The 27,254-nt window shown below is 31.6% G+C and overlaps 1 protein-coding gene across 1 annotated transcript in view; it reads left to right on the top strand.

Moving 5' to 3' along the window:
* ABCA13 (ATP binding cassette subfamily A member 13) overlaps nt 1-27,254 on the top strand; it is a 551,934-nt gene that overhangs the window by 310,157 nt on the left and 214,523 nt on the right. Inside the window, exons 44-47 of the mRNA XM_051984384.1 lie at nt 264-353; nt 7,115-7,184; nt 11,090-11,208; nt 12,338-12,431. Coding sequence (XP_051840344.1) covers nt 264-353; nt 7,115-7,184; nt 11,090-11,208; nt 12,338-12,431 — 373 coding nt within the window. The remainder of the gene's footprint in view (nt 1-263; nt 354-7,114; nt 7,185-11,089; nt 11,209-12,337; nt 12,432-27,254) is intronic.

Raw genomic sequence — 27,254 nt, 5'->3', positions numbered from 1 at the left:
AAGATTTAAATACCCATGATGTGTTTAAAATATAACTTCTTACTGGGCAAAAATAGTCTCTTTTTTGCCACAGTATCTATAGTAAAAATTATCTAAATTGTTTTTATGCAGAACTTTGTTTAAGTAACTGGTGGACTTCATCTTGACTTTTGCTAAGTATAGAATATAGGGCCAGATAAGAAATTAGGCATAGATTAATTGTTTGTGTGGTTGAGATCAAAAGCTGATATTAACAGACCTGCTTTTATTACTTTCCTGTACAGCAGTGAAAGTGAGGATGCAGATCTTTCTAATGTACTTCTGAGAAGCTTCAGTGTCCAGGATCCATCGTGTGCAAATTTTAAACTTGATCTGTAAGTATGAAGAGAAAAATATTACTACTTCTTTCCAGACCATATTTGCTATTCTGTGTTATGAATTCTGGCTATTGAAATGGAAATTATTAAAAACAGCTAAATTATTTCTGACTTGGATTAATGGTTATTACCCTGGGTTATGAGCTAAAAACAAACAATATAATTACTATTTTCATTTTTTTGGTAAATGTACAATATATGCTAATATAATACTGATTAATTAATAAAAAAAATTAGGATATAATTTCTTCAAAAGTGCTAAGAGCTAAAAACATTGAAATAGCCATTAAATATTAAAAATGAGCTCATTTTTATTGACCCTTATGGAATACTGATACATATAAAAATAATATTGAATCTGAACTTATTGAAAGGTCTCTAAAAGACTTTTGGGGCTTTTAGCATTTTTATGTTTTGATTATATAGCTTTAGATATATTTTTAGTGCTTAGAAATGCAATACAATATCAATACCTTCCATTTCAAAGCTCTAAAAGAGATGTTTTCTTCATAATTGGCATTTGTTACTTTTCCTCTCAGTTCAAAATAGATACATATAAAACAAAGATATATATGTTGCTGCCAACTAGGAATTTGTACTCTGCCAGGATAAGTATCACACACACACACACACACACACACAAACACACACATATACACATACACACATATACACAACTGAAGCACTAGATTTTATAGATACATGAAAATATTTTGAAATAGTAAATGGGATTTTAAATCCCATAGATAGTGCAATTTTAGGATAACATACTGAATCATGTATTCATTGATGGTTCAGTTAATATTCTATCAGCAATATTACGTTTGTTTATGTTTGAGGATTTAAGTAATATCTTGAATGTTAGAATATTTGCCGAACTTAACTCCCTGGTATTAAGTAGGACATATGGAATGTAAATGTAGGAAGTCAAACATAACTCTGTTTACTCATGGATATAACCAAAGTGTAGGGGAAACGAGTAGGAGGAAACTTTTATTGGACAAATAATTAACTTACCAATCAAAGCTTAAAACAAAATCCAATTAATTGATTTGTATATTGTTCCTTACTGGAGATAGTAGCTTGCACTCATTGTCAGTCAGGGCATGTCTTTCTATATAATAAATAGCATTTTATTTTTGGAATAGTTTCTCTGCTAAGAATTGTGTTAAAGGACTTTGATATTAGAAGATTCTGTCCACCATTATAATTGATTCTTTTACATTTCTCACTTAACTAGGAAAGTGAGGGGGGAAGAAAAAGTTCCAGTAATCCTATTGTTTTAAAGATCAGTCCTAAAATATGAGTTTGCACATTCAAGTATGACAGTAGAGGATGCAAATTTTAAAATACACTAGAAGACATCAGACTTTAGAGTTATCCAGGTAGATTCAAAAATTTTCATTATTGTATGAATCTTAAATCAAGCAAGAATCCAAAATAGAATCTCATATAGAATTGACCATATCTTCATAAAGAGGCCTATGCAAATTTAAAATATATCTATCTTTATTTTTTCATCCCCCCATTTAGGTCTGAATGTCTGTTAAAGCATAAACAACATTTTACAATTTTTATATATCTCTTTAACTTTGCAAAACATTTATTCATTTATTTTTAATACACATTGCTTTATAAATCATATTGGGAGAGAAAAATCAGAACAAAAGGGGAAAAACATGGGAGAAAATAAAACAGAAAAAAGAAGTGAACATGCGATGTGTTGATTTACAGCAATTTCCATAGTTCTTTTTTTTTTTTTTTTAGATGCAGATGGCATTTTCTTTCCAAAGCCTATAGTAATTGCTTTGGATAACTGAACCACTGAAATGAACCAAATCTTGTCACATATTTTTGCTGTTATTGTGTACAATGTATTCATGGTTCTGATTTTTTTGCTCAGCATCAGTTCATGTAAATCTTTCTAAGTTTTTCTAAAATCAACTTGTTCATCCTTTTCTATAGAACAATAATATTCCATTACCTCCATATACCATAGCTTATTCAGCCTTTCTCCAGTTGATGGGCATCTACTTATTTTCCAATTCTTTGCTACCACAAAAAAGCTGTTACAAATATTTTTGCCATGTGGGTCCTTTTCATCTCCACCAACAATGCATTAGTATCCAATTTTCCCTCCAATATTTATCATTATCTTTTCCTGTCATCTTAATCAATCTGAGAAGTGTGAGGTGATATCTCAGATTTGTTTTAATTAGCATTTCTCTAATCAGTAGTGATTTAGAGCATTTTTTCATATGATTGTAGATGGCTTTAAATTCATCACTGAAACCTCTCTGTTCATATCCTTCAACCATTTATTAACTGGGGAATATGTGTATTCTTATAAATTTAACACAATTTTTTATGTATTTTAGAAATGATACTTTTTTCAGAAATATTGACTATAAACCCCCCACTCCCAGCTTTGTATTTCCTTTAAAAAAATTTTTTTTGTGTTGGTTTTGTTTGTGCAAAATCTTTTTAATTTACTGTAATGAAAGTTTTCTATTTTGCCTTTCATAATGTTCTCTAGTTCTTCTTTGGTCATAAATTCTCCCTTCTCCAAAGATCTAATAGGTAAATTATATCCCCTCCTTATTTGCTTATGATATCACCCAAACCATGTATCCATTTTGACTTTATTATAGTATGAGGTATGAGACGTACATCTATATTAAGTTTCTCACATATTATTTTTCAGTTTTCCCAGCAATTTTTGTCAAATAGTGAGTTCTTATGCCTGAGGCTGGAGTTTGGAGTAATACTAGATTGCTACAGGCATTGATTATTTTGTCGTGTACATCTAACCTATTTACTGTGATGTATCACTCTATTTCTTAACTAGTTACTAAATAATTTTGATGACTGCTACTTTATAATATAGTCTGAGATCTGCTACTGCTAAACCCATCATCCTTTATATTTTCCCCTTGATTGATTGTAATTACCTTGATATTCTTGACCTTTTGTTCTTCCAGATGAATTTTGTTATTATTTTTTCTAGTTCTATAAAATAATGTTTTGGCAGTTTGATTGGTATAGCACTGACCAAGTAGATTAATGCAAGGCATAATTGTTATGTTTATTATATTAGCTTAGCCTATCCATGGACAATTGATATTTTTGCAATTGTTTAGATCTGACTTGATTTATATGAGAAATATTTTATAATTGTGTTCATATAGTTGTTAGTTTTGTCTTGGCAGGTAGACATTCAAATATTTTATTTTGTTTACAGTTATTTTAAATGGAATTTCTCTTCCTATCTCTTGCTGCTGGGCTATGTCAGTAATATATAGAAATGGTGATAATTTGCGTGAGTTTATTTTATATCCTGCAATTTTGCTAAAACTATGAATTGTTTCAAGTTGGTTTTTGGATGATTTTCTAGGATTCTCTAAGTGTATCATCATATCATCTGAAAAGAATCCTAGTTGTATTTCCTCACTACCTATTCTAATTGTTTTAAATAATTTTTCTTTTTTTATTGCTAAAGTCAACATTTCTAGTACAATGTTGAGTAACAGTGGTAGTAATGGGTATCCTTGTTTCATCCCTATCTTATTGAGATTGCATTCAGCTTCTTTCCATTCCAAATGATGCTTGCTATTGGTTTTAGACACATTGCTTATTTTAAGAAAAGCTCCTTTTCTCCCTATGATGTCTAGTGTAGTTAATACAAATAAGTGCTGTATTTTATCAAATGTTTATTTCACATCTATTGAGATTATCATATAATTTCTGGTGGTTTTGTTATTGATATGATGGATTATAGTAATAGTTTTCCTGCTTTGAACCTGTCCTGTATTCCTAATATAAATCCCACTTGGTCATAATGTATTATCCTGCTGATAAGTTGTTGTAATCTCTTTGCTAATATTTTATTTATTTTTTTTGCATCAATATTTATTAAGGAGATTGATCTCTAATTTTCTTTTTCTGTTTTGGCTCTCCCTGGTTTCAGTATCAGTATCATATTTATGTCATGAAAGGAATTTGGCACAACTGTTTCTTTACCTTTTTTTCCAAATAGTTCACATATTATTATAATTAATTGCTCTTTAAGTATTTGGTAGAATTCACTTGTAAATCCATCTGACATAGGAGATTTTTTTTCTTTGGGAGTCATTAATGGCTTGTTCAATTTCTTATTCTAAAATAGAATTATTTAAGTAATTTATTTCATCTTCTGTTAATTTGGGCAAATTATATTTTTGTAAATATCCATTTTTGTTAGATTGTCAGATTTGCTGCCATACAATTGGGCAGAATAGCTCCTAATTATTCCTTATTTCTTTGTCATTAGTGGTAACTTCACCCTTTTCATTTTTGATGCTGGTGATTTTTTTTTTCCCTTCCCTTTTCTGATCAAATTGACCAAAGGTTTATCTATTTTTTTTTCATAGAAGCAATTCTTACTTTCACTAAGGAGTTCAATAGTTTTCTTAGTTTCAATTTTATTAATCTCTCTTTTGAGTTTTAGAATTTCTAATTTGATATTTAATTGGTAATTTAAAATTTGTTCTAGATTTTTAAGTTGTGTGGCCAATTTATTGACCTCCTCTTTCTCTATTTTATTCTTGTAGCTATTTGGAGATACAAAATTTTTTCCTAAGAACTGCTTTGGTTACGTCCCACAGGTTTTGGTCAAATTTAAGCTGTAGTAATTGCTTCATGCTGAATCTGGTTGGGGAAAAGAGCTATTGCTAATTTTCTATCTCTGATCTAAGCGCGCTCTCTCTCTCTCTCTCTCTCTCTCTCTCTCTCTCTCTCTCTCTCTCTCTCTCCCTTCCTTTCTCTCTCTCTCTCTCCCTTTCTACCCCTTCCTTTCTCTCTCTCTCTCTTCTTCTCTCTCTCTCTCTCTCTCTCTCTCTTCTCTCTCTCTCTCTCTCTCTCTCTTCTTCTTCTTCTTCTTCTTCTTCTTCTTCTTCTTCTTCTTCTTCTTCTTCTTCTTCTTCTTCTTCTTCTTCTTCTTCTTCTTCTTCTTCTTCTTCTTCTCCTCCTCCTCCTCTCCTCCTCCTCCTCCTCTCTCTCTCTTCTCTCTCTCTCTCTCTCTCTCTCTCTCTCTCTCTCTCTCTCTCTCATTCTGTTTCTGTCTCTCCATTTCCCTAATGTACATTTAAATGTAAATCTTGAGGCAGTTAGGTAAGGCAATATGTAAAACAGACACTCACTACATGTATAACTTTGAGCAAGTCATTTAATTGCTATCTGCCTCAATTTCTTCACCTGTAAAATGGTCACAACAGCAACAACAGATACTTCCCAGGGTTGTTGTAAAAGAAAAAAAAAAGAAAATGTTTATGAAAGACTGCAAATCTTAAAACACTGCAGAGATATTAGCTATTACAATATTTAGATTACAAAGAACTTTTTCCCCTGGTTACTATAGAAATGGATAAGAAAATGATACTATGGAAAACCACTTTAGTATCTTTCCAAGAACCCTACAAGGGGCCATGGAGAGTTGTATGTGACTTAAATGATTGCACAAATAATAACTAATATTATGTATGTTGTATGAACAACAAATAACTAACATTTTTAAAACTTTAAGTTTTACAAAGTGTTTTTTCCAACAACTTTGGAAAGTAGCTTCAATAAGTGTTGTTATTCCTATTTAACAAAAGAGGAAAGTCAGGATCTGAGGTATACAGTTTGTGAAAAGTCACAGAGTTTGTAAATACCAGAGTCAAGGTGATTCCAGGAATGAAAATCTTAATGATTAATCAGTGTAATTTTGAGTGATTAATTACAGATGGGGACCCACATATTCTCCCTCTGATGCTTTTTGATAGACTCAGAAAATAGCAAGCAGAATAAGGGAGAAAATAAATAAAGTGCAAGCAGTCAAATTAGAAGTAATCTCTTGAAATAAAAAATAGCTGAAGGGATCATTGTTGGAGTGGAAGGATCATATGAATTCTCTTCCATACCAGGGAACCTGTAGTACTTAGTAGTACCATTCATATTTATTATTTTGTTAATATATACACTTTACATATTAATATCTTAATTTGAAACTAAGCTTTATAATTTTTTGTTATATGTCTTATCCTCCTCACTAAAATAGTAAATATGTATAGAACAGAAGTAATGTCTTATTTGTTTCTATATTTTCTTGGTATCTACTACCTAGCATAGTGCTTTGCATTTAAAATATGTTTAATAAGTGTTTGTTGATTTAAGGAAAAAAAACTTTTTAAAAGTATCATTTAACATCATATATTACATTTAAAATTTTTCTTCATTATCTTATTTTCTTCTCTAAGCTATTTCCATAATAAGATGTTTGCATAAACTTTTCTTTAAGAACCTATTCTCCTGAAGTTTTTTTTTTTTATGATGATTAAATTATGGTGTCAAACCATGAATAGAAATGAGCACATAGGGTGTTTGTTAATGGACTTTTGGTATTTTTCTGATATATATGAAGGTACCTGTCCTAGTGCCTTGTGGCTCACAGCAGCCCCAAAAGCCATCTAATGGATACCCTGGAGTGACTTAACACTGTATTAAGTATGGAGAACAAAATCAACATTATTTGCTATTACGGAGATGTTGTCATTGTAATAAAACATTGTCACCAGATCAACAGTTCAAGCTGTGAAAATAAATGTCATAACTTTGCCTCCTAACCAGTGGGAGACCATTTCCTTGTAAATAGTGTTCTAATCATGTGATTCCCTGATATACAAATATTATGGATGAGTTACTTCTTATAATCATTTTGACTTTTTTCTTTTCTTCATCAGAAAAAACTTATCATGTTGGCGAAGTGACCCTTTTCCACCCAGAGAATTCCAGGACTCATGTGGCTGTTTGGTAGGTCTCTTAAAGACTAAAGTCCAGGAAAGGAGGAGCATTTGTTCCTTTAATCTATCAGTTTCTAGCACCAGTTGTTAATTGAATAATTGTCACTCTTCTTTTGTTTATTCAGAAATTATTTACTCTCTGCTCTCCTCCCCTGTCCTCCCTTGTTCTCTCTTCCTACCTCCCTTCATTCCTTCCCCAATTAGCTAAAATTGTCATATCTCTTTTATATATTTTATTGTCATAGTTAGATTGTGGCATAATGTTTGTGGTGCAAAATTGTCCCCCATAATTTAATCCAATGGAGTAGCTAGGTGATACAGTAGATAGATTGCTGGTGATGTATTTAGGGATACTCATTGAGTTCAGATCTAGCCTTAGGTATTTATTAACTATGTGTCCCTGGGCGAATCACTTAATCCTGTTTCCTCATTTTTCTCATTTGTAAAATGAGCTAAAGAATAAAATGGAAAACCACTCCAATATCTTTGTCAAGAGAACTCTAAATGTCACAAAGAGTCAAACACAACTGAAAAATGACTGATATTTAATCCAATGCCCATTAACACATGACATTTATAAAGTAGCCACATCTTCTTCATTCAGTTAGAAAGTATTTGCCTTTTGGAGAAGGCTTCCAACTTCTCAGGCTAGACTTCTCCAAATCTATTGTTGGAAGTTTTGTGCGCTACAAACAGGAGCATAGATACAACTACCACCACTAACAAATGTTTAGACTTGTTTTATTCAATTTATAAACAAGTTGTATTAAAAGGTTTTCTTTTCTTTTTAAAGATTTATTTTGTCTATATGTTGCATATACTTTTATGTGTAAACATTGTTTCTTCTCTGGTCTTTCCTTTCCTAGAAAAGAAATGCAATGTCATTTTTGTCTTTATATCCCTAGCACCTAATTTGGTGTCTGATACATAATAGATATTCAATAAATGCTTATTGTTTGAAGTGAAGCAGAACATGAAATATGTTTTCACCAAAAGAAAAAAAAAGTATCATGAATTCTAATTGGTGACCAGATTTATCTGGGGAAAATCTTTAAAGGAACAATAAATTTGACCTAATGATACTAATTTGAGTTTTGTTAATTGGGAACTCTGTACCTTAGCAGAGTTTTTTCTAGCTGTGCCATCAATCCTGGGCAAGATTCTAAAGTAGATGGGGTCTATTTTAGGTACCCAGCTCTTCCTGTCCAACTTCAAATTGAAAATTTTCTTCAAAAAACAAATACTTTCTTACTGAATGAAGAAAATGTGGCTACTTCATATGACCTTCTCTTTAATTTCCTAGAAGGCTATAGAAATTTCAGTTATAGAAAATAAATTCCTAGTACAAAGCTTCAACCTTATCATATTTTTTTTTTGTTTTCTCTATCAAGCACAGCAGGCTAGAAAATTCTTTTCCTTCTATCAAGGAAATACTGATTTCTTCCCTAAAATCCTAGGAATTACGAAGAAGACAGTAATGCAACTATTCAACTAACTGTTTCAGTCATTTTTCACTTATGTCTTACTTTTTGTGACCCACATTTGGTTTTTTTTTTGACAAATATATAATTGTTAGGTACAATTGTGTGTATTGTGGTAGATATTTCAAATACAATGATCAAAATAAGATTATATATAGTATTTCAAAAATTACTATCTAAAGACCATGAATTTTACATGTCTGATCATTTATACATGTACATAACTTTATAATTCATTGAAATTTGAAAAGAGCAAGGGAAATTTTTTTTTTATTTTCTTGGTTTTTAGCACTATGAATAATTCAAGCAGGGAGACATTGGTTCATTCTGGGGGAAATTAATTTTGTATTTTTGAAAGAGGTAGAATTTATGATAATCTTTAAAAGAAAGAAGAAAGAGGTTAAAGCAGAAATCAGAAAAAAATGGGAGAGGATGAAGGATTCCAAAGAAAGGGATTGAATCATTCTAAGTCTGGGGCACAGCACAAAATATCATGAAATTAGAAATGATTAATAATGAAATTCATCTGAAATACAGAGATTCCAAAGGGCTGAAATAATAGTATCTAGAAAATATAGCTACTTCTAAGTTTGTAGAGGACCCTGAATGTTAGGGAATGCCCTCTTATCAGGGATGATACAGACAGCATTTCATTTTAGGTGTACATTGAATTGGATGAACTCTGGTATCCTCCAAAGAAGTAGTGATTCTATAGTTTATCCAATGTCACAGAGGATCAAATAGGATCAAAATCTCTAGAATTTCAGTCTAATGCTCTTTCTTCTAAACTTTCTGTCAAGTGTCATAGTAATTTCATTCCCTTTTAAACAATTTTTATGGATAAACTTTTTCATGATCCATCGCAAGTTCTAGATTTAAGGAGTCGAGTACTTGCACTCAATATCATTAAAAGCAATCATTAGGCTCTGCAAATAGAATAATTTGTTGTTGTTGTGTAGTGATTTCTGATTTCATAACCTCCTTTGGGGCTTTCACAATAAAAACACTGGAGTGATTTTCTATTTGTTTCTCTAGTTCATTTACAGATGAGGAAAATGAAGTAAACAGGGTTAATTGACTTACTGAAGGTTGCATCTAGTACTTATCTGAGGCCAGATTTAAACTCAAGAAGTTGAGTCTTCCTAATTCCAAGCACAGCACTTTATCCATTTGCCATCTATACGTCTGTATAGAAGAACAGAATGAAACAAATTTGGGTGGGGAAAAACCAGAACTTCTGAGAGGTAGAATCATACCATAAATGTCTTATCAAAAGCAATGAAGTTAGAGGATCTTGTGTTTACAGTTAAAAGGACATTAAGGGGCCATCTAGTTCATCATCCTCATTTTATAGATGAGGAAATTGAGGATTAAGTAGAGGAAATAATTTTCCTAAAATCACATAGCTAAGAAATAACAGATCTGGATATTTGAATTCAGGGCTTATGACTCCAAATCCAAGGCTTATTTAACTACACATTCTTAGTGCTTTTTGAGCTTCATACTTTAACCTACATTTCTTAATTTAAATTTTTAAAATCTAATTTAAGTTAATTTAAACTTTGTTACATTTTACATTTAATTCTAGTCTTCACATTTCACATGATGACTTCTGTGTTAAGAACCAGTAAAGTGGCTAAAGATTTTAGGATTAGAGACCCAAAACTGTGCAAGTGAACTTTGAGACTGTCAAGTACAAGCTTCTCATTTTATAGATGAAGAAACTGAGACCAAGAGAGGTTAAATGCATTGTTAAACTCCACCTGATATTCATCAGAGGTGAGATTTAACCCAAAACCTCTGACTCCAGAGTCATACTCCTACTCTCATTAGAAAATAAACGTATATCTGCATTGCCCTCATATTCTTTATATCCTTTTGAAAGAAACACATTTATTTGAACTCTGACTGCTTTTTATAATCCTCCCAGCTTAGCTTTTCTTTTAGGTCCATTAATGTCATTACCTTGACTGTGAAAACAGTTTCTGCTTTCAGTTTTTACTAGCAATTGAAAATTTACATGCATAAAAAGATTTAAAGATTTGTAATATCTAATCAGTATGATTGCAATAGGAAATTCTAAAATTTAAGGGATCCTTACAGAGATTTTAGCTTTCTGGATTTACAAACTCCCTACAATTTCTTTTAAAATGATAAAAAAAAATCAAATATAGGTTAGAAATATAATAGTAAAATTAAGTAGTGGTTTTCTTAAACTATTGACTAACCAGTAGAAATTTTGATTTAAAATTGGGTTCCTAATCTATTGGTCAACCTGCCATCTCAGGGAGGAGGTGGGAGGAAGGAGGGGAAAAATTGGAACAAAAGGTTTGGCAATTGTCAATGCTGTAAAATTACCCATGCATATAACTTGTAAATAAAAAAGCTATAATAAAAAAATGGGTTCCTATTTATTTCTTTTTTTAAATTTCAGAGATGTCCAAAAGAGAACACCAGTGCCCCCTACTTGAAGAACAGAAAGGGACACACTTTGTTTAATCTTTCAGCATTTGATGTAGAAGAATACTTATTATGGCCTTCAAAAAAACTAAGGTAACTTAGTATAGTATATTAATAATTGGAGTTGTTTTGGAAATGCAAATGTTTTAGCAAATGGTCGCATACTTATAAACTCAATCTCTGACAAATTTAGACATCTGATGTAATGGTCTATTGCATGCTGTCATTACTGCTGCTATGGGATCTATTAAACCACCTAGTAACACTTTGTGGAAAGAAGGAGGACCATCAGTAGTGGGACATAAGATTTTGTATGTGACTAAAAACTTAATAAAAATGTGGTTCACAAAGCATGATCAAATTCTCTAAAACTACATGAGAATCATTAATATTTATCAAGTTAGTAGGCTTCTAACCATAGCAATTTGTTTCTTTCCCTTTGGGTATAGCCTTCAAATGAAAATCTTTTACTTTGTTTTGAATTACCTCTATCAAAGGTGGCAAACTTAACTAAGAAAGACATAAAAAGCAATTTTTGCTTGCTATTTCTTGAATCCTTTGTACTGAATATTCTCAGAAACAGGGTAGTATTTTCATTCAGTCTTATTTTTTTATTTATCATCTTCTACTTGGAAGCAAATATTTTCAAGAAATAGCAGGAGTCGAAGCAGGTAAAGTAGAAAACTACTCTGTGGTTTTGACTTCTCTCAACACTATATCATCATGGAAAAGAGGAAGCTATTGGGAAGATCCTATCCTTAGACACTAATAACTAATTATTAATGATTTTTGAATACTGAAGACCATGACTTTTTTTTTTTTTGAATAGCATGTACTTCTACCCTAATTGAACAAAAAGTGCAAAATTTTAAAATGTTATTTTTGATTTGTGTCTATTAGTAATTCAAGGCAATGATTTAAATTCCATAAACTAGTATTAAGTACCTACCATGGGGAAAGCATAGTACCTAGCACGGTGCTTGACACATAATAGGTGACCAACAAATGCATGTAGAATTGAATTCAATTGAAAGATATCTACTTTGTGCAGTTTCCATTTATGTGTACATATTGGCTTAGACTGCTATATCAAAAATGTGCAATTCCTTTAATTCTGTCAATTTAGGCTAATATCTTTTGCAAGGCAATGTTTTACCATTGTGTCAATACCACTGACAATTGATATTGGCTATGTACCTGATGATAGATTTAATATTTTTAGGCTTGGAGGTTGGTCTTTTGGAGTGAAGATGCCTAATCGAGGTGAAGACACAAATATAAATATAAATATATCAAAACCTCAAACTCTGGCAAAGGTAAAATTTCTTCTTGTTAAATTTCTCAGTATGACCATGGAAAAAAACAGTTAAGATAGATATAATCAATAACGTTTAAGGAACCAAATCAAAACTTTTTTTGAGTTCCTCTTTTCAAATCTATTTTGTTGCTTCAAAATTATATCTCCTTTGAGAGACTATATAACGAGGATATAAGGGCCCAAAGTAGCATTTATATTTCTCAAACACTACACTGAAACGTTGGAAACTAAAATTAAAAGAGAATGAGCAGGAACTAGAAAAATGATTCTTTTTTTCTAACAATTCCCATTTACTCTTTCTTCCCAAATCAAGTCCTTTTTTAAATTTTTTAATGTAGAGAACTCGATCTTGAAAGGCACTCAAGGCAAGTAGTTCTCTACTTATACCTCCCCTCTCTTCTATTTCTTCTTTTGCTCTTCCTTTCCATTGCTTAGAGACAGTTGATTAGATATACTTCATTATTTTAAATGATCAAATAAAAGTAACAGATCTTGGGCTGCAATAGGAGAGCTTCAGATTAGACATAAAGAAGGTCCATACTATTAGGATTGTTAGATATTGGTACTGGTGACTCAAGGTATATCTTCCCAATTCTTTAAGATCACTTAGCTAGAAATTTTTTCAACATTACTACCCATTTTAGAAGCTGAACTCAAATTCAAAAAAAAAATTTTTTTCTTCATTGTAGTAATCTACCTCTCATAAATACTCAGATAGTTTTGTTATCTCCATAGTTTGGCTTTTTTATCTCAAGTACATTGTAATTCAGTGATTTACTTTACTCATTCTCTTTGATATTTTTCTTTCTATTTTATCTATTCAGGTAGTTTTTATATTTCTTCCACTCTTAGCTTCTTTGGTATATTTAGAAAGCAACCTCTTAATTTTGTCTTTTTGAAAGAGGTAGAATTTATGATAGTCTTTGAAAGAAAGGAGAAAGAGGCTAAAGCAGAAATCAGAAAAATTCTGTTATCATTTTGTTAATATGTTCTTGGTTACTGTGTTTTTTACTTTTTTACTTTTTTTAAATTAAAAAACTTTTTTTTAAAGAAGCTTTATTTATTTATTTATTTTGATTATTGTGTTTTATTATCCTTCTTGTATTTCTGTTTCCTGGGGTGTTTGAAAAGCAAATAATTTTTTTTTGGGGGTCTGATTTTCTTTCTAGAAATGTTTCAAATGCCTTTTTAAATAAATTGAATTTTAGTTTTCTTTCTCTTCCCTTCTCCTGATAATGACTAAAATAAGATTTGCCTGGTAGGTCACCTTGTTTTCTCTTTCAATCTCCTTTGTTCTTCAGAACATATTATTTTGTTCACTCTTCCTATTTCTGCAAAATAGTCTTGTGGTATTCAAACTTTCTATCCTTTGTGTTTGAAAGTCTTTCTCTTGGTTAAGAACAAAATTTGTCATTTTTCAGTGGAACTTTAAAATTTAACCACTGTTTCTTGCAATATTGGGTTTAGTTTTTTCCTTATTTTTGTTTGTTTCAATTCAGTGGAAGCAATCTGTGGATTCCTTTTTATTAGCATCTTGTTTTCTGTGATTAGAAGAACCGACAATTTTCTTATATTGCTTCTTGTGTTATGTTGTTCAAGCTTTTATTTTTGTTTTAGTGGATCTTGTTCTTCTGGGAAACCTGTTATGCTTGCATAAAGATCATGCTTTCTTTGACTTTTTTTTTTTTTTTTTGCTTCTCTTCTGCTAGATAATTCTTTATTTCTGTGAATTTGAATTCCTAATTAGTTATTCTTTTTTTTGTGATCCTTACCACTATAGATTCAACCTTTTCTATATCATGCCAATTGTTTTTGTTGTTCAGGCCATAAATTGTTCTTTTACAATTCTTATTTTTCTTTTAAACCATTTAAGAACATTTGCTGTAATTCTAGGCTTTTTTAGGTATCCACAAGGCCTCTGTCTCATGGAGTGTTGATAATTTTCTTTGTTTTGTAATATTTATTCATATGTACTTGAAATATTTTGTCTTACCTGGAGACCACATTCTTTTCCATTATTAATTCATTTTGGTTTACTTGCCTATGTTCAACATCTTTAATTGAGTTTTCTACCTCCTGAGATGTTTAGTAATTTCTTTTGCATTTTCCCCTTCTATTTTCTTCTGTTGTTCACTTTCTGACTCTTGGGGTTTCCTTGGGGTCTGTATCTCAAAGCATGTCAACTTTTTTCTAGACTGGTCAATTCATAGTTTACTCACCTCAGTCTAGGCCCCAAATAACTTCTGGAGGGCAAAACTGATCATAGAATTTATAGCGTACTATATACTGTGTTTTAGCAGAGCTCTGTGGTGCACATTGCTTTTATAATCTTTTTTTTCTTCTATTTTTATAGCATTTTATTTTCCAAATACACAGAAAGATATTTTTCAACATTCATTTTTTTTTGTAAGATTTTATTTTCCATATTTTCTCCTCTCCCTCCTTTACCTTTCCTCTAAGACAGTAAGCAATCTGATATAGGTTAAATTTGTGCAATTCTTTTAAACCTATTTTCATATTTGTCATGTGCCAAAAAAAAAAAAACAGATCAAAAGAGAAAATAAATCATATGAAAGAAAACAAAGAAGCAAAAAGTTGAAAGTTGTCTTAATTTGCATTTCTGTAATCAATAGTGATGTAGAGCATTTTTTCAATGATTAAAATGGCTTTAATTTATTCATTTGAAAGTTATCTGTTCATATGATTTGACTATTTAACAATTAGTTGATGACTTATATTCTTATAAATTTGAGTCAGTTCTCCACAGATTTTAGAAATGAAGCCTTTATCATAAACATAGGTTGTAAAATCTCTCCTCTTCCATGTTTTTGTTTTCTAATTTTTGCTGCATTGATTTTGTTAGTGCAAAATCTTATTAATTTGATGTAATCAAAAATATCCATTTTTGCATTTCATAATGTTATTGTTCTTTTGCCACAAATTTCTCCACTCTTAAAGATCTGACAGTCTGACAGGTAGACTATCCCTTGCTATACTAATCTGCTTATAATATCACCATTTATGTTCATGAACACTTTTTGATCTTATTTTAGTATGGAGTGTTAAAATTTTCATATCTTGAATAAATACCTACTTTTGGGGTCCCTATCACACAGAGAAGGATATATGTGTGAAAGACACATAGAATTGAGCTCTTTTGCAAGCCTATGAGTTGTTTTGTATAGCTTGTGGTGTACAAAAGAATGGGTAATGAGAGAGATTATTTTAGTGAGTTTAGGGACTAGTTTTTAAAAATTTTGAGTATTTTGTAGCGGTAGACAAAGTTGAAATAGCTTTTATGTGATTTGCAAAATTCCCATTTTGGAGATGTTTGTGAGGTCATGAGGATCAGAAAAAAAAAGTCCAGTTCTCTAACTCATTGGTTTGATTATCAATATCTAAAACTCTCAGCCAACCCAATCAATTTCTCTTCGACTTGTGTGATTTTTATTTATGTCTTACTATTACTAAACATGTAGAGTGTACTTAGTGTGGTGGGGGACTTGGCCTGCTTTCTGTTATAACAAGTACATTAATAAAAAATACAAATTATTTAGTGATTATCCATTGCTCTTATTATTATTGCTGCATCTCCTTTTTCATGTATATATTTGTACTATTTCTATTTCTAAGTCCTTGTTTATAATCATCAATTTTTAGGTATATTCAATTCACTTCTTTAATGATTATATCTATATCTATCTATCAATTTTATGTATCTATATGTACATATATGTGTATACATGTGTATATCATAAAATACTGTATATAAATACACACACATATATAATATAAATATATATATATGAGGAAGATATATAATGATCTGCTATATAATAAATACATGATAATTACAATTAATTGTTTTTTGTCATCATTTTCTTTTAAAATATTTATTTTAAAACAAATATAAAGTAGAAAAAAAGGAAAACAAAACTAAAAAAAGAAAAAAAAACTGCCATGTTCACAGCATAACACTGTTATTCAAAATTCAAATTTTGGATTCAAAGGATTCAAAATATGGGACAATAAATTTTCATTTAAAGAAAGCCTGTATAATAGATATCACATATTGTGTTCAGACCCATCTATCTTTTCTTTATGTCTTTAGAGGTTTTCTTTTGCTCTTTGCTTTACATTTTTTACTTCATTCTTTTTTTTTCCTTCTTTCATCCTCCCCCTCCCCAAGAAGGCTATAAGTAAGAATGGATATGTGTGTATGTGTGTATGTGTATATATATATATATTATGCACATAAACATATATATCTATATATACAGAGATATCAATAATCTTGCAAACATATATATTCACATATATACATTCATATACTTCTATGTAAAGCTGTCTTCTCTTTCTCTGAAGGTGGATAACATCATCCTTTATAAGTTCAGTTCTTTCCATATTTTTCTAAATTCACTGACTCATTATTTCCTATAACACAGCAATATTCCAGTCTTTTACTATCTAGTTATTTTAAATATTCTAAAACAATATTGATTAGTGCTGACATATAATGTAGTTCCCCCATTTTTCTCTTTTGATTAAATCTATTTTAGTTTGAATTTTGAGATCAATAATTTCTATCCTTGCTTTTTTCCTAATAAATTGTACTCCTGATCACTATTGTTATATTTGTGTATACCTCTTATTTCTTATCTCTGCTGACTCCTCTGCTTTACTTCTACCTACTACCTTGCATTGCAATTACTTAACCTGCCTCATCTCCAAAAAACCCTTTCTCATTTTTTCTCCCCAACCTTTTCCTCCATCTTTATCCGATTTCCATTAATCTGCATACCTTATTTTATTCCTGTTTAATCTACATACCTTTTATCCCCCCCCATCCTATTCCCTTCCTCTCATTTCTTAATAAATTTAGAAGACATTTACATCCTTTGACATGTACGTATTTATAAAAATCCCTCTTTAACTCATTCTTGATGTGAGTAGGATTTCAAAACAAGCCCTCTTACCTTATCCAATTCCTGTGTCAGTTCTTGCTTTGCCACCTCTTTTGTGCAATATAATCATTCTTTTTAGAATCACATCATACACAGCTCTACTCAAATCTTTTTTTTTTTTTTTAGAACTATCCAATTACTATTGACAATCTTATACATTTGGTTTATGTTTCCACATATAAAGTATGAAGCATTTGTCCTTATGGATTCCCTTGAAATTAATCTTTGATGTTTATTTTATTTTTCTCTTCAGTTATGTCAAAATTTCTATTAAAGTCAGGTTTTTTTGCAACAAAATCCTGAAAGTCTAGCATTTCATTGAATACCTTAGGATTATGCTTAACTTTTCTGGAGATGATATTTTTAGCAGCAGCCCTAGTTCTTTTACTCTTTCATATATAGATTTGGTATGTAGTGCAGTCTTTTAATGTTGTCACTGCTAGATCTTATGTGATTCTAATTGTTGTTCTGGTGCATTTGAATAGTTTTTTTCCTTGTTGTTCATAATATTTTCTCCTTGGAATGGGAATTTCAGAATTTGATTGTGATGGTCTTGTATGTTTTATTCAAAAGATTTTTTTTTTTCAGATGGTAACTGGTAGATTTTTTTCTATTTTTATTTTCCCCTTTTATTATGATACTTCAGAAAAATTTTCTTTAATTATTTCTTATATTATTGTAATATAATTCTGTTCTTTGATTGTAGTTTTCAGGTAATCCCATTATTCTTATATTTTCTCTTCTTGATCTGTTCTTCACACCTGTTCTTTTACTTATGAGATGTTTCAAGTTTTCTATTTTATTCATTCTTTATATTTTGTTTTATTATTTCTCTTCTTTTTATAATTTCACTGGCTTCCCCTTGTCCAATTCTAGTTTTCAAGGAGTCTCTTTTTTAAGATAATGAATCTTCTTTTTTAGTTGATTGAATTTCTTTGATAAGATTCTTGTTTTTCTTGGAATGTTCTTTTTATTTAGCTTTACCTCAATCTTTCTCACTTGATTTTGAGTCTTTTTTGAGTTCTGTGATTTCTTTTTGGGCAAATGACTATTTGCCAGTATTCTTTGGGGTATGAGAATTTTTTCCTTTAGTATCTTTCTCTGAAAATTACCCCTTGTCTTCCCTATTCCCATAGTAACTTTCTGTGGTTGTTTCTTTTTCATTAATGTGCTTGTGTTTTTTAAAATTTGTATTCATAGCAAATTGTTGGTGTAATTACTTCTAGTTTGGGGGCATAGGAGATGGTGTTCATTTTCTCCTTCAGCACTCCCTTCTGGCCTGAAACTTGGAACTTGAAATCAAGAATTCAGTCCTCCTTTAAGTGTCTGCAGGCAGTAGCATCCCTGTCCCATTGCTTCTGTATTTACTTGGTGGTACTGGTTCTTTCTTGCCCTGGGCCACATCAACAGAGGTTCCCTCAGTCTTTTCAGTCGCAGAATCTCAACTTTGTCTAATAGGTGATAATTCCTGTATAATATGGCTGAAGGCTACTTCTCAAACCAACTAACACCAAGGCTTCCCCTTGCTAACTTGCTATTTTAGCAGATCTAGCCTGAAGATGTTTGCACTTCACAGGGACCAAACCTCCATCCCTGGAATCTTTCTTCAGAGCTTCTCTGAATGTCCCAAGAATACCAATGTTCTTCCTCAAATCTTATTCATTTTTGGTACTCTGCATTTACCCAGAAGCAAAATTTTGTCTTGTTTGTGGGGGGAATCTGGAGAGTTTGGATTTTTTTAAAACATATTTTGTCATCTTCCCAGAATCCTCTTTGATAGTTATAGATATAGAAATATATTGATAGCTACAATTTATAATATTTAGTAGACTTTATTTTGTTTTTATTTTTTAAAATAACTTTTTATTGACAGAATCCATGCCAGGGTAATTTTTTACAGCATTATCCCTTGCACTCACTTCTGTTCTGATTTTTCCCCTCCCTCCCTCCACCCCCTACCCCAGATGGCAAGCAGTCCTTTACATGTTGAATAGGTTACAGTATATCCTAGATATAATATATGTGTGCAGAACCGAACAGTTTTCTTGTTGCTCAGGGAGAATTGGATTCAGGTATGAATAACCCGGGAAGAAAAACAAACATGCAAGCAGTTTACATTCATTTCCCAGTGTTCTCTCTTTGGGTGTAGCTGCTTCTGTCCATCCTTGATCAATTGAAACTGAATTAGCTCTCTTTGTTGAAGAGATCCACTTCCATCAGAATACATCCTCAAACATTATCATTGTTGAGATATATAATGATCTCCTGGCTCTGCTCATTTCACTTAGCATCAGTTCATGTAAGTCTCGCCAATCCCCTCTGTATTCATCCCGCTGGTCATTCCTTACAGAACAATAATATGCCATAATGTTCATATGCCACAATTTACTCAACCATTCTCCAATTGATGGACATCCATTCATTTTCCAGTTTCTAGCCACTACAAACAGGGCTGCCACAAACATTTTGGCACATACAGATCCCTTTCCCTTCTTTAGTATCTCTTTGGGATATAAGCCCAGTAGAAACACTGCTGGATCAAAGGGTATACACAGTTTGATAACTTTTTGAGCATATTTCCAAATTGCTCTCCAGAATGGCTGGATGTGTTCACAACTCCACCAACAATGTATCAGTGTCCCTGTTTTCCCACATCCCCTCCAACATTCCGCATTATCTTTCCCTGTCATTCTAGCCAATCTGACAGGTGTGTAATGGTATCTCAGAGTTGTCTTAATTTGCATTTCTCTGATTAATAATGATTTGGAGCATATTTTCATATGTCTATAAATAGTTTCAATTTCTTCATCTGAGAATTGTCTGTTCATATCCTTTGACCATTTATCAATTGGAGAATGATTTGATTTCTTATAAATTAAAGTCAATTCTCTATATATTTTGGAAATGAGGCCTTTATCAGAACCTTTGACTGTAAAAAATGTTTTCCCAGTTTATTGTTTCCTTTCTAATCTTGTCTGTGTTTGTTTTGTTTGTACAAAAACTTTTCAATTTGATATAATCAAAATTTTCTATTTTGTGGTCAATAGTGATCTCTAGTTCTTCTTTGGTCATAAATTCCTCCCTCTTCCACAGGTCTGAGAGGTAAACTATCCTATGCTCTTCCAATTTGTTTATAATCTCATTCTTTATGCCTAGGTCATGAACCCATTTTGACCTTATCTTGGTGTATGGTGTTAAGTGTGGTTCAATGCCTAGTTTCTGCCAAACTGATTTCCAATTTTCCCAGAAATTTTTGTCAAATAATGCATTCTTATCCCCAAAACTGGGGTCTTTGGATTTATCAAACACTAGATTATTAAAGTTATTGGGTGTTTTGTCCTTTGAACCTAACCTATTCCATTGATCAACTAGTCTATTTCTTAGCCAATACCAGATGGTTTTAGTAACTGCTGCTTTATAATATAATTTTAAATCTGGTACAGCTAGGCCACCTTCATTTGATTTTTTTTTCATTAATTCCCTTGAAATTCTTGACCTTTTGTTTTTCCATATGAACTTTGTTGTTATTTTTTCTAAGTCATCAAAGTAGTTTTTTGGGAGTCTGATTGGTATAGCGCTAAATAAATAGATTAATTTAGGTAGTATTGTCATCTTTATTATATTTGCTCGCCCAATCCAAGAGCATTTAATATTTTTCCAGTTGGTTAGATCAGCCTTAATTTGTGTGGAAAGTGTTTTGTAGTTTTGCTCATAAAGTTTCTGATTTTCCCTTGGCAGATAGATTCCTAAATATTTTATACAATTAGTAGTTACTTTAAATGGAATTTCTTTTTGTAACTCTAACTGTTGGGTTTTGTTAGTGATATATAAGAATGCTGATGACTTATGTGGGTTTATTTTGTATCCTGCAACTTTGCTGAAGGTGTGGATTGTTTCTAATAACTTTTTAGTAGAGTCTCTGGGGTTCTCTAAGTATACCATCATATCATCAGCAAAGAGTGATAATTTGGTTTCCTCATTACCTATTCTTAATCCTTTAATCTCTTTCTCAACTCTTATTGCCAAAGCTAGCATTTCTAATACAATATTAAATAGTAACGGTGTAGACTTTATTTTTATACAGTTTTTCTTCATGACTTGGGCTCTGTCTTGAGTCTCCTTTTTGATAATAGGTTAACACTTTTGGCAAGCACATGAATCACGAGATTAATAGTCAGAAGATTAGAAAGTTTTCTGTGATATCTTTCACTCTGTCATATAATTTTGACCAATACTTTGGAGACCCTTTGTTCCAGATACAATTTTGCTCTACCAGATATAAATGTTTTGTGGTTGTCACCAAACTTTAAAATTTTTTTGAAGATTTTGCATTTTCCAGAAAATTTCAGAGTAAGTTAGGATATAATAAAGATATGAATAATAATAGCCAATATTTATATAATGCTTATTATATGCTGGGCACTGTGCCAAGTGTGTCACAATTATTTTCCCATTTGATTCTAATAAAATACCTGGAAGGTAAAATACTACTACTATTATCTTCATTTCAAAGTTGAGGAAATTTATGTAAATAGAGGTGAAATAAATTGTCCAGGCTTATACAGCTAGTAAGTGTCTGAGGCCAAAATTGAACCCAAGACTTCTTGACTCTGCACCTGGTTCTCTATATCCATTCCTCTATTGCAGTTATATACTAAGAACTTGTAAAAACCTCTCTGTTCTATCCTAATACCCACATAAAGATTCCTTCAATGTATATGGAAATTATCATAATTTTTTCCGAGGTACATGAGAAAGTAAAATGATTTAAGTATATGATTTAATACTTATTGCTATTCCTTTGGATGACCGCCCTCCCCCTTTTTTAACCAGTAATAAGACATGACATTTCCCCATACTTCCCTATTACCATAAAGCGCAACACCACTCCTAGTTCCCAGGCTCACAAGCTAGCATTTATCCTATATTTCTAAATCTCTCTCAACCCTGCTCTCTCTACCCCAATTGAAGTTATTTCCTAGGCCTGCTGATTTCATTTTTGCAGCATCTGTCGAATAAAACACCTTTCTTATCCTACTTCCACTCTTGTGTAGGACCTTAACACTTTATGTCCTGATTATTGCAACAGAATGCTATTTGTGGCTCTGCCTGCCTCAACTTTTCTCTCTTTTCAAATCCATCAGTCACAAAGTGATTTCTCTAATGTTTAAATCTGATCATTTCATTCTTCCTCTTCAATAAACTTTTAGTGGCTCTTTATTGCTTCCAAAAACAAATTTATTTGCCATTCAAAACCCTTCATAATTAAGACTTTTCCTACCTTTTCAGCATTTTTAGACCATACTTCACAACATGAACTCTTTTATCTAGTGCTATTGGCTTCTTGGGTATTCCAAGAATACCCAGGAATTCATCTTTCAGCTCCAGGAATTTTCTCTGATTGTCCCCCATTCCTGGAATGCTCTGCCTTCTCTGCTCTGACTAATGACCACCTTGGCTTCTTTTAAGTCCCAACTAAAAATTTCTAAAAGAAACCTCCCACAATCCTCTTGAATTCTAGTGCTTTCCTCTTTTAATTATTTCTTATTATCCAGTATATAGCTCAATATATATATATATATATTTGTATATTGTCTCCTTAATTAGATAATAAGCTTTATGAAGTCAGGAACCATTTTTTGCCTTTTTTGGGGGGCATCTTCAGCACTTAGTACAGTGCCTAGTACATAATAGGCACTTAATAAATGTTTATTGATTGATTATTTGAGATTTTCTTTTAGAACTTTGCAAATCAATCCTTCATATCTTCACAATTATGTTCCCTTCATTGTGGTACGCTTCCGTCATAATTGGTCTAATGCAAATACTTTTCTCATGTTAGTTTTCTTCAATCAGTTTTCTTCTCTAGCAAATTTAGGGTTGTAATGCTGAAATTCGAATGGATTCTTTATGAAAAAAAGTTTGTTATTAAATTGTTATAGATCTTTTTCATACTTAACACATATATTGCCTTCATTCCACTTTTATCTTTAAGTGTTCTTAGGATGATTTTTTATTATTGTTATTTTTGGGAAAACAATTCAAGTTAAGTAACTTGTCCAGGGTCACACAGATAGGAAGTGTGAAATGTTTGAGGCCAGCTTTGAACTCAGGTTCTTATGAGTCCAGAGCTAGCATTCTATCCACTGAACCAGCTAGCTATCCATGCCTTTGATTATTTAGCTCTTTCACCAAGTTTTCCTTAAGCTATTTTTCATCAACTATTTTTTATTATTTCATGAGACAATAGTGCTCATAATCAACCTACTTTCACCATAAGTTTTTTGAAACAACTTTCCATTCTAAACTGATATTATCTTTTGATAGCATATCTCTTTGGCAAAGAAATGATTTCTGTTGACAAAGAAATTTTTTTCAGTTATTTTATTTTATTTTTTGTTAAAGTCTAAGAGATTGACTTCTACATGAAAGAAATTTACCATCTTTGAAATTTTTAAAATTAATTTAATTAAATATCTTTTCTTTCATTTTTCAAGTTTTGTGATGAATAACTTTTAGTATAAATAGGATTGGAGTTATTTTAATAGTTTCTTTTTCACAATTTTATTCTTCCTCCTTTGAATATATATATTTATCTTTGCTCAAATAAGTGGATAATGAAATTGAAACATATCTGATTCAACAAGTACTTTCACAAAAGAAATGATTTATTTTCTCTTTGTTAAAATCTTTTCTATTTTATGGCATCATCCACTCTGTGCTGTGCTTGCTGCCTTCCAATTGTTTTCACAATGAAAAGATATGTTTGATATATGAGTGTTAGGATTTCATATAATCTGCATATCTGTATCCTATCTCATTCATTACTTTGGATCTTTAGTTTCCAAAATATTTTTTTTTTTAAATTTTTTATTTAATAATTACATTACATTGACACTCATTTCTGTTCCGATTTTTTTCCCCTCCCTCCCTCCACCCCCTCCCCTAGGTGGCAAGCAGTCCTTTATATGTTGGATATGTTGCAGTATATCCTAGATACAATATATGTTTGCAGAACCGAACAGTTCTCTTGTTGCGTAGGGAGAATTGGATTCAGAAGGTATAAATAATCCGGGAAGAAAAACAAAAATGCAGATAGTTCACATTCGTTTCCCAGTGTTCTTTCTTTGGGTGTAGCTGCTTTTGTCCATCATTTATCAATTGAAACTCAGGTCTCTTTGTCAAAGAAATCCACTTCCATCAAAATATGTCCTCATACAATATCGTTGTCGAAGTGTATAATGATCTCCTGGTTCTGCTCATTTCACTTAGCATCAGTTCATGTAGGTCTCTCCAAGCCTCTCTGTATTCATCCTGCTGGTCATTTCTTACAGAACAATAATATTCCATAACATTCATATACCACAATTTACCCAGCCATTCTCCAATTGATGGGCATCCATTCATTTTCCAGTTTCTAGCCACTACAAACAGGGCTGCTACAAACATTTTGGCACATACAGGTCCCTTTCCCTTCTTTAGTATTTCTTTGGGATATAAGCCCAATAGAAACACTGCTGGATCAAAGGATATGCACATTTTGATAATTTTTTGGGCATAATTCCAGATTGCTCTCCAGAATGGTTGGATTCGTTCACAACTCCACCAACAATGCATTAGTGTCCCAGTTTTCCCGCATCCCCTCCAACATTCATCATTATTTTTTCCTGTCATCTTAGCCAATCTGACAGGTGTGTAGTGGTATCTCAGAGTTGTCTTAATTTGCATTTCTCTGATCAATAATGATTTGGAACACTCTTTCATATGAGTGGTAATAGTTTCAATCTCATCCTCTGAAAATTGTCTGTTCATATCCTTTGACCATTTATCAATTGGAGAATGGCTTGATTTCTTATAAATTTGAGTCAGTTCTCTATATATTTTGGAAATGAGGCCTTTATCAGAACCTTTAACTGTGAAAATGTTTTCCCAGTTTGTTGCTTCCCTTCTAATCTTGTTTGCATTAGTTTTATTTGTACAAAGGCTTTTTAATTTGATGTAATCGAAATTTTCTATTCTGTGATCAGTAATGGTCTCTAGTTCATCTTTGGTCACAAATTTCTTTCTCCTCCACAAGTCTGAGAGATAAACTATTCTATGTTCCTCTAATTTATTTATAATCTCGTTCTTTATGCCTAGGTCATAGACCCATTTTGATCTTATCTTGGTATATGGTGTTAAGTGTGGGTCCATGCCTAATTTCTGCCATACTAATTTCCAATTATCCCAGCAGTTTTTATCAAATAATGAATTCTTTTCCCAGAAGTTAGGGGCTTTGGGTTTGTCAAACACTAGATTGCTATAATTGACTATTCTGTCTTGTGAGCCTAGCCTTTTCCACTGATCCACTAATCTATTTCTTAGCCAATACCAAATGGTTTTGGTGACTGCTGCTTTATAATATAATTTTAGATCAGGTACAGCTAGGCCACCTTCATTTGATTTTTTTTTTTCATTAGTTCCTTTGAGATTCTCGACTTTTTATTGTTCCATATGAATTTTGTTGTTATTTTTTCTAGATCAATAAAATATTTTCTTGGAAGTCTGATTGGTATAGCACTAAATAAATAGATTAGTTTAGGGAGTATTGTCATCTTTATTATGTTCGCTCGGCCAATCCAAGAGCACTTAATATTTTTCCAATTATTTAAGTCTGACTTTATTTGTGTGGAGACTTTTTTATAATTTTGCTCATATAATTCCTGACTTTCCTTTGGTAGATAGATTCCCAAATATTTTATGGTATCAACAGTTATTCTGAATGGAATTTCTCTTTGTATCTCTTGCTGTTGGGTTTTGTTGGTGATGTATAAAAATGCTGAGGATTTATGGGGATTTATTTTGTAGCCAGCTACTTTGCTAAAATTATGAATTATTTCCAATAGCTTTTTGGTAGAATCTCTGGGGTTCTCTAGGTATACCATCATATCATCTGCAAAGAGTGATAGTTTGGTTTCCTCATTGCCTACTCTAATTCCTTTTATATCTTTCTCGACTCTTATTGCCGAGGCTAGTGTTTCTAATACGATATTAAATAATAATGGTGATAGTGGGCAACCTTGCTTCACTCCAGATCTTACTGGGAAAGGTTCCAGTTTTTCCCCATTGCATATGATGCTTACTGATGGTTTTAAATATATGCTCCTGACTATTTTAAGGAAAAGTCCATTTATTCCTATGCTCTCAAGTGTTTTTATTAGGAATGGATGTTGGATTTTATCAAATGCTTTTTCTGCATCTATTGAGATGATCATGTGGTTTTTGTTTTGTTTGGTTATTGATATAGTCAATTATGCTAATAGTTTTCCTAATATTGAACCAGCCCTGCATTCCTGGTATAAATCCTACTTGGTCATAGTGTATTATCCTGGTGACAATTTTCTGTAATCTTTTTGCTAATATTTTATTTAAGATTTTAGCATCAATATTCATTAGGGAGATTGGTCTATAATTTTCTTTCTCTGTTTTCAGCCTACCTGGTTTAGGTATCAGTACCATATCTGTGTCATAAAAGGAGTTTGGTAGGACTCCTTCAATCCCTATTTTTTCAAATAGTTTATATAACATTGGAGTTAATTGTTCTTTAAATGTTTGGTAGAATTCACATGTAAATCCATCTGGTCCTGGGGATTTTTTCTTAGGGAGTTGATTGATAGTTTGTTCTATTTCTTTTTCTGAGATGGGACTGTTTAGGATATTTACTTCTTCCTCTGTTAGTTTGGGCAAGCTGTATTTTTGGAGGTATTTTTCTATTTCATTTAAGTTGTCGAATTTATTGGCATAAAGTTGGGCAAAGTAACTCCTAATTATTGCTCTAATTTCCTCTTCGTTAGTGGTGAGTTCTCCCTTTTCATTTT

Source organism: Antechinus flavipes, chromosome 1, assembly GCF_016432865.1.
Source record: "Antechinus flavipes isolate AdamAnt ecotype Samford, QLD, Australia chromosome 1, AdamAnt_v2, whole genome shotgun sequence".
In the NCBI taxonomy this organism is placed as follows: Eukaryota; Metazoa; Chordata; class Mammalia; order Dasyuromorphia; family Dasyuridae; genus Antechinus; species Antechinus flavipes.
This window is presented reverse-complemented; position numbering and strand designations above follow the sequence as displayed.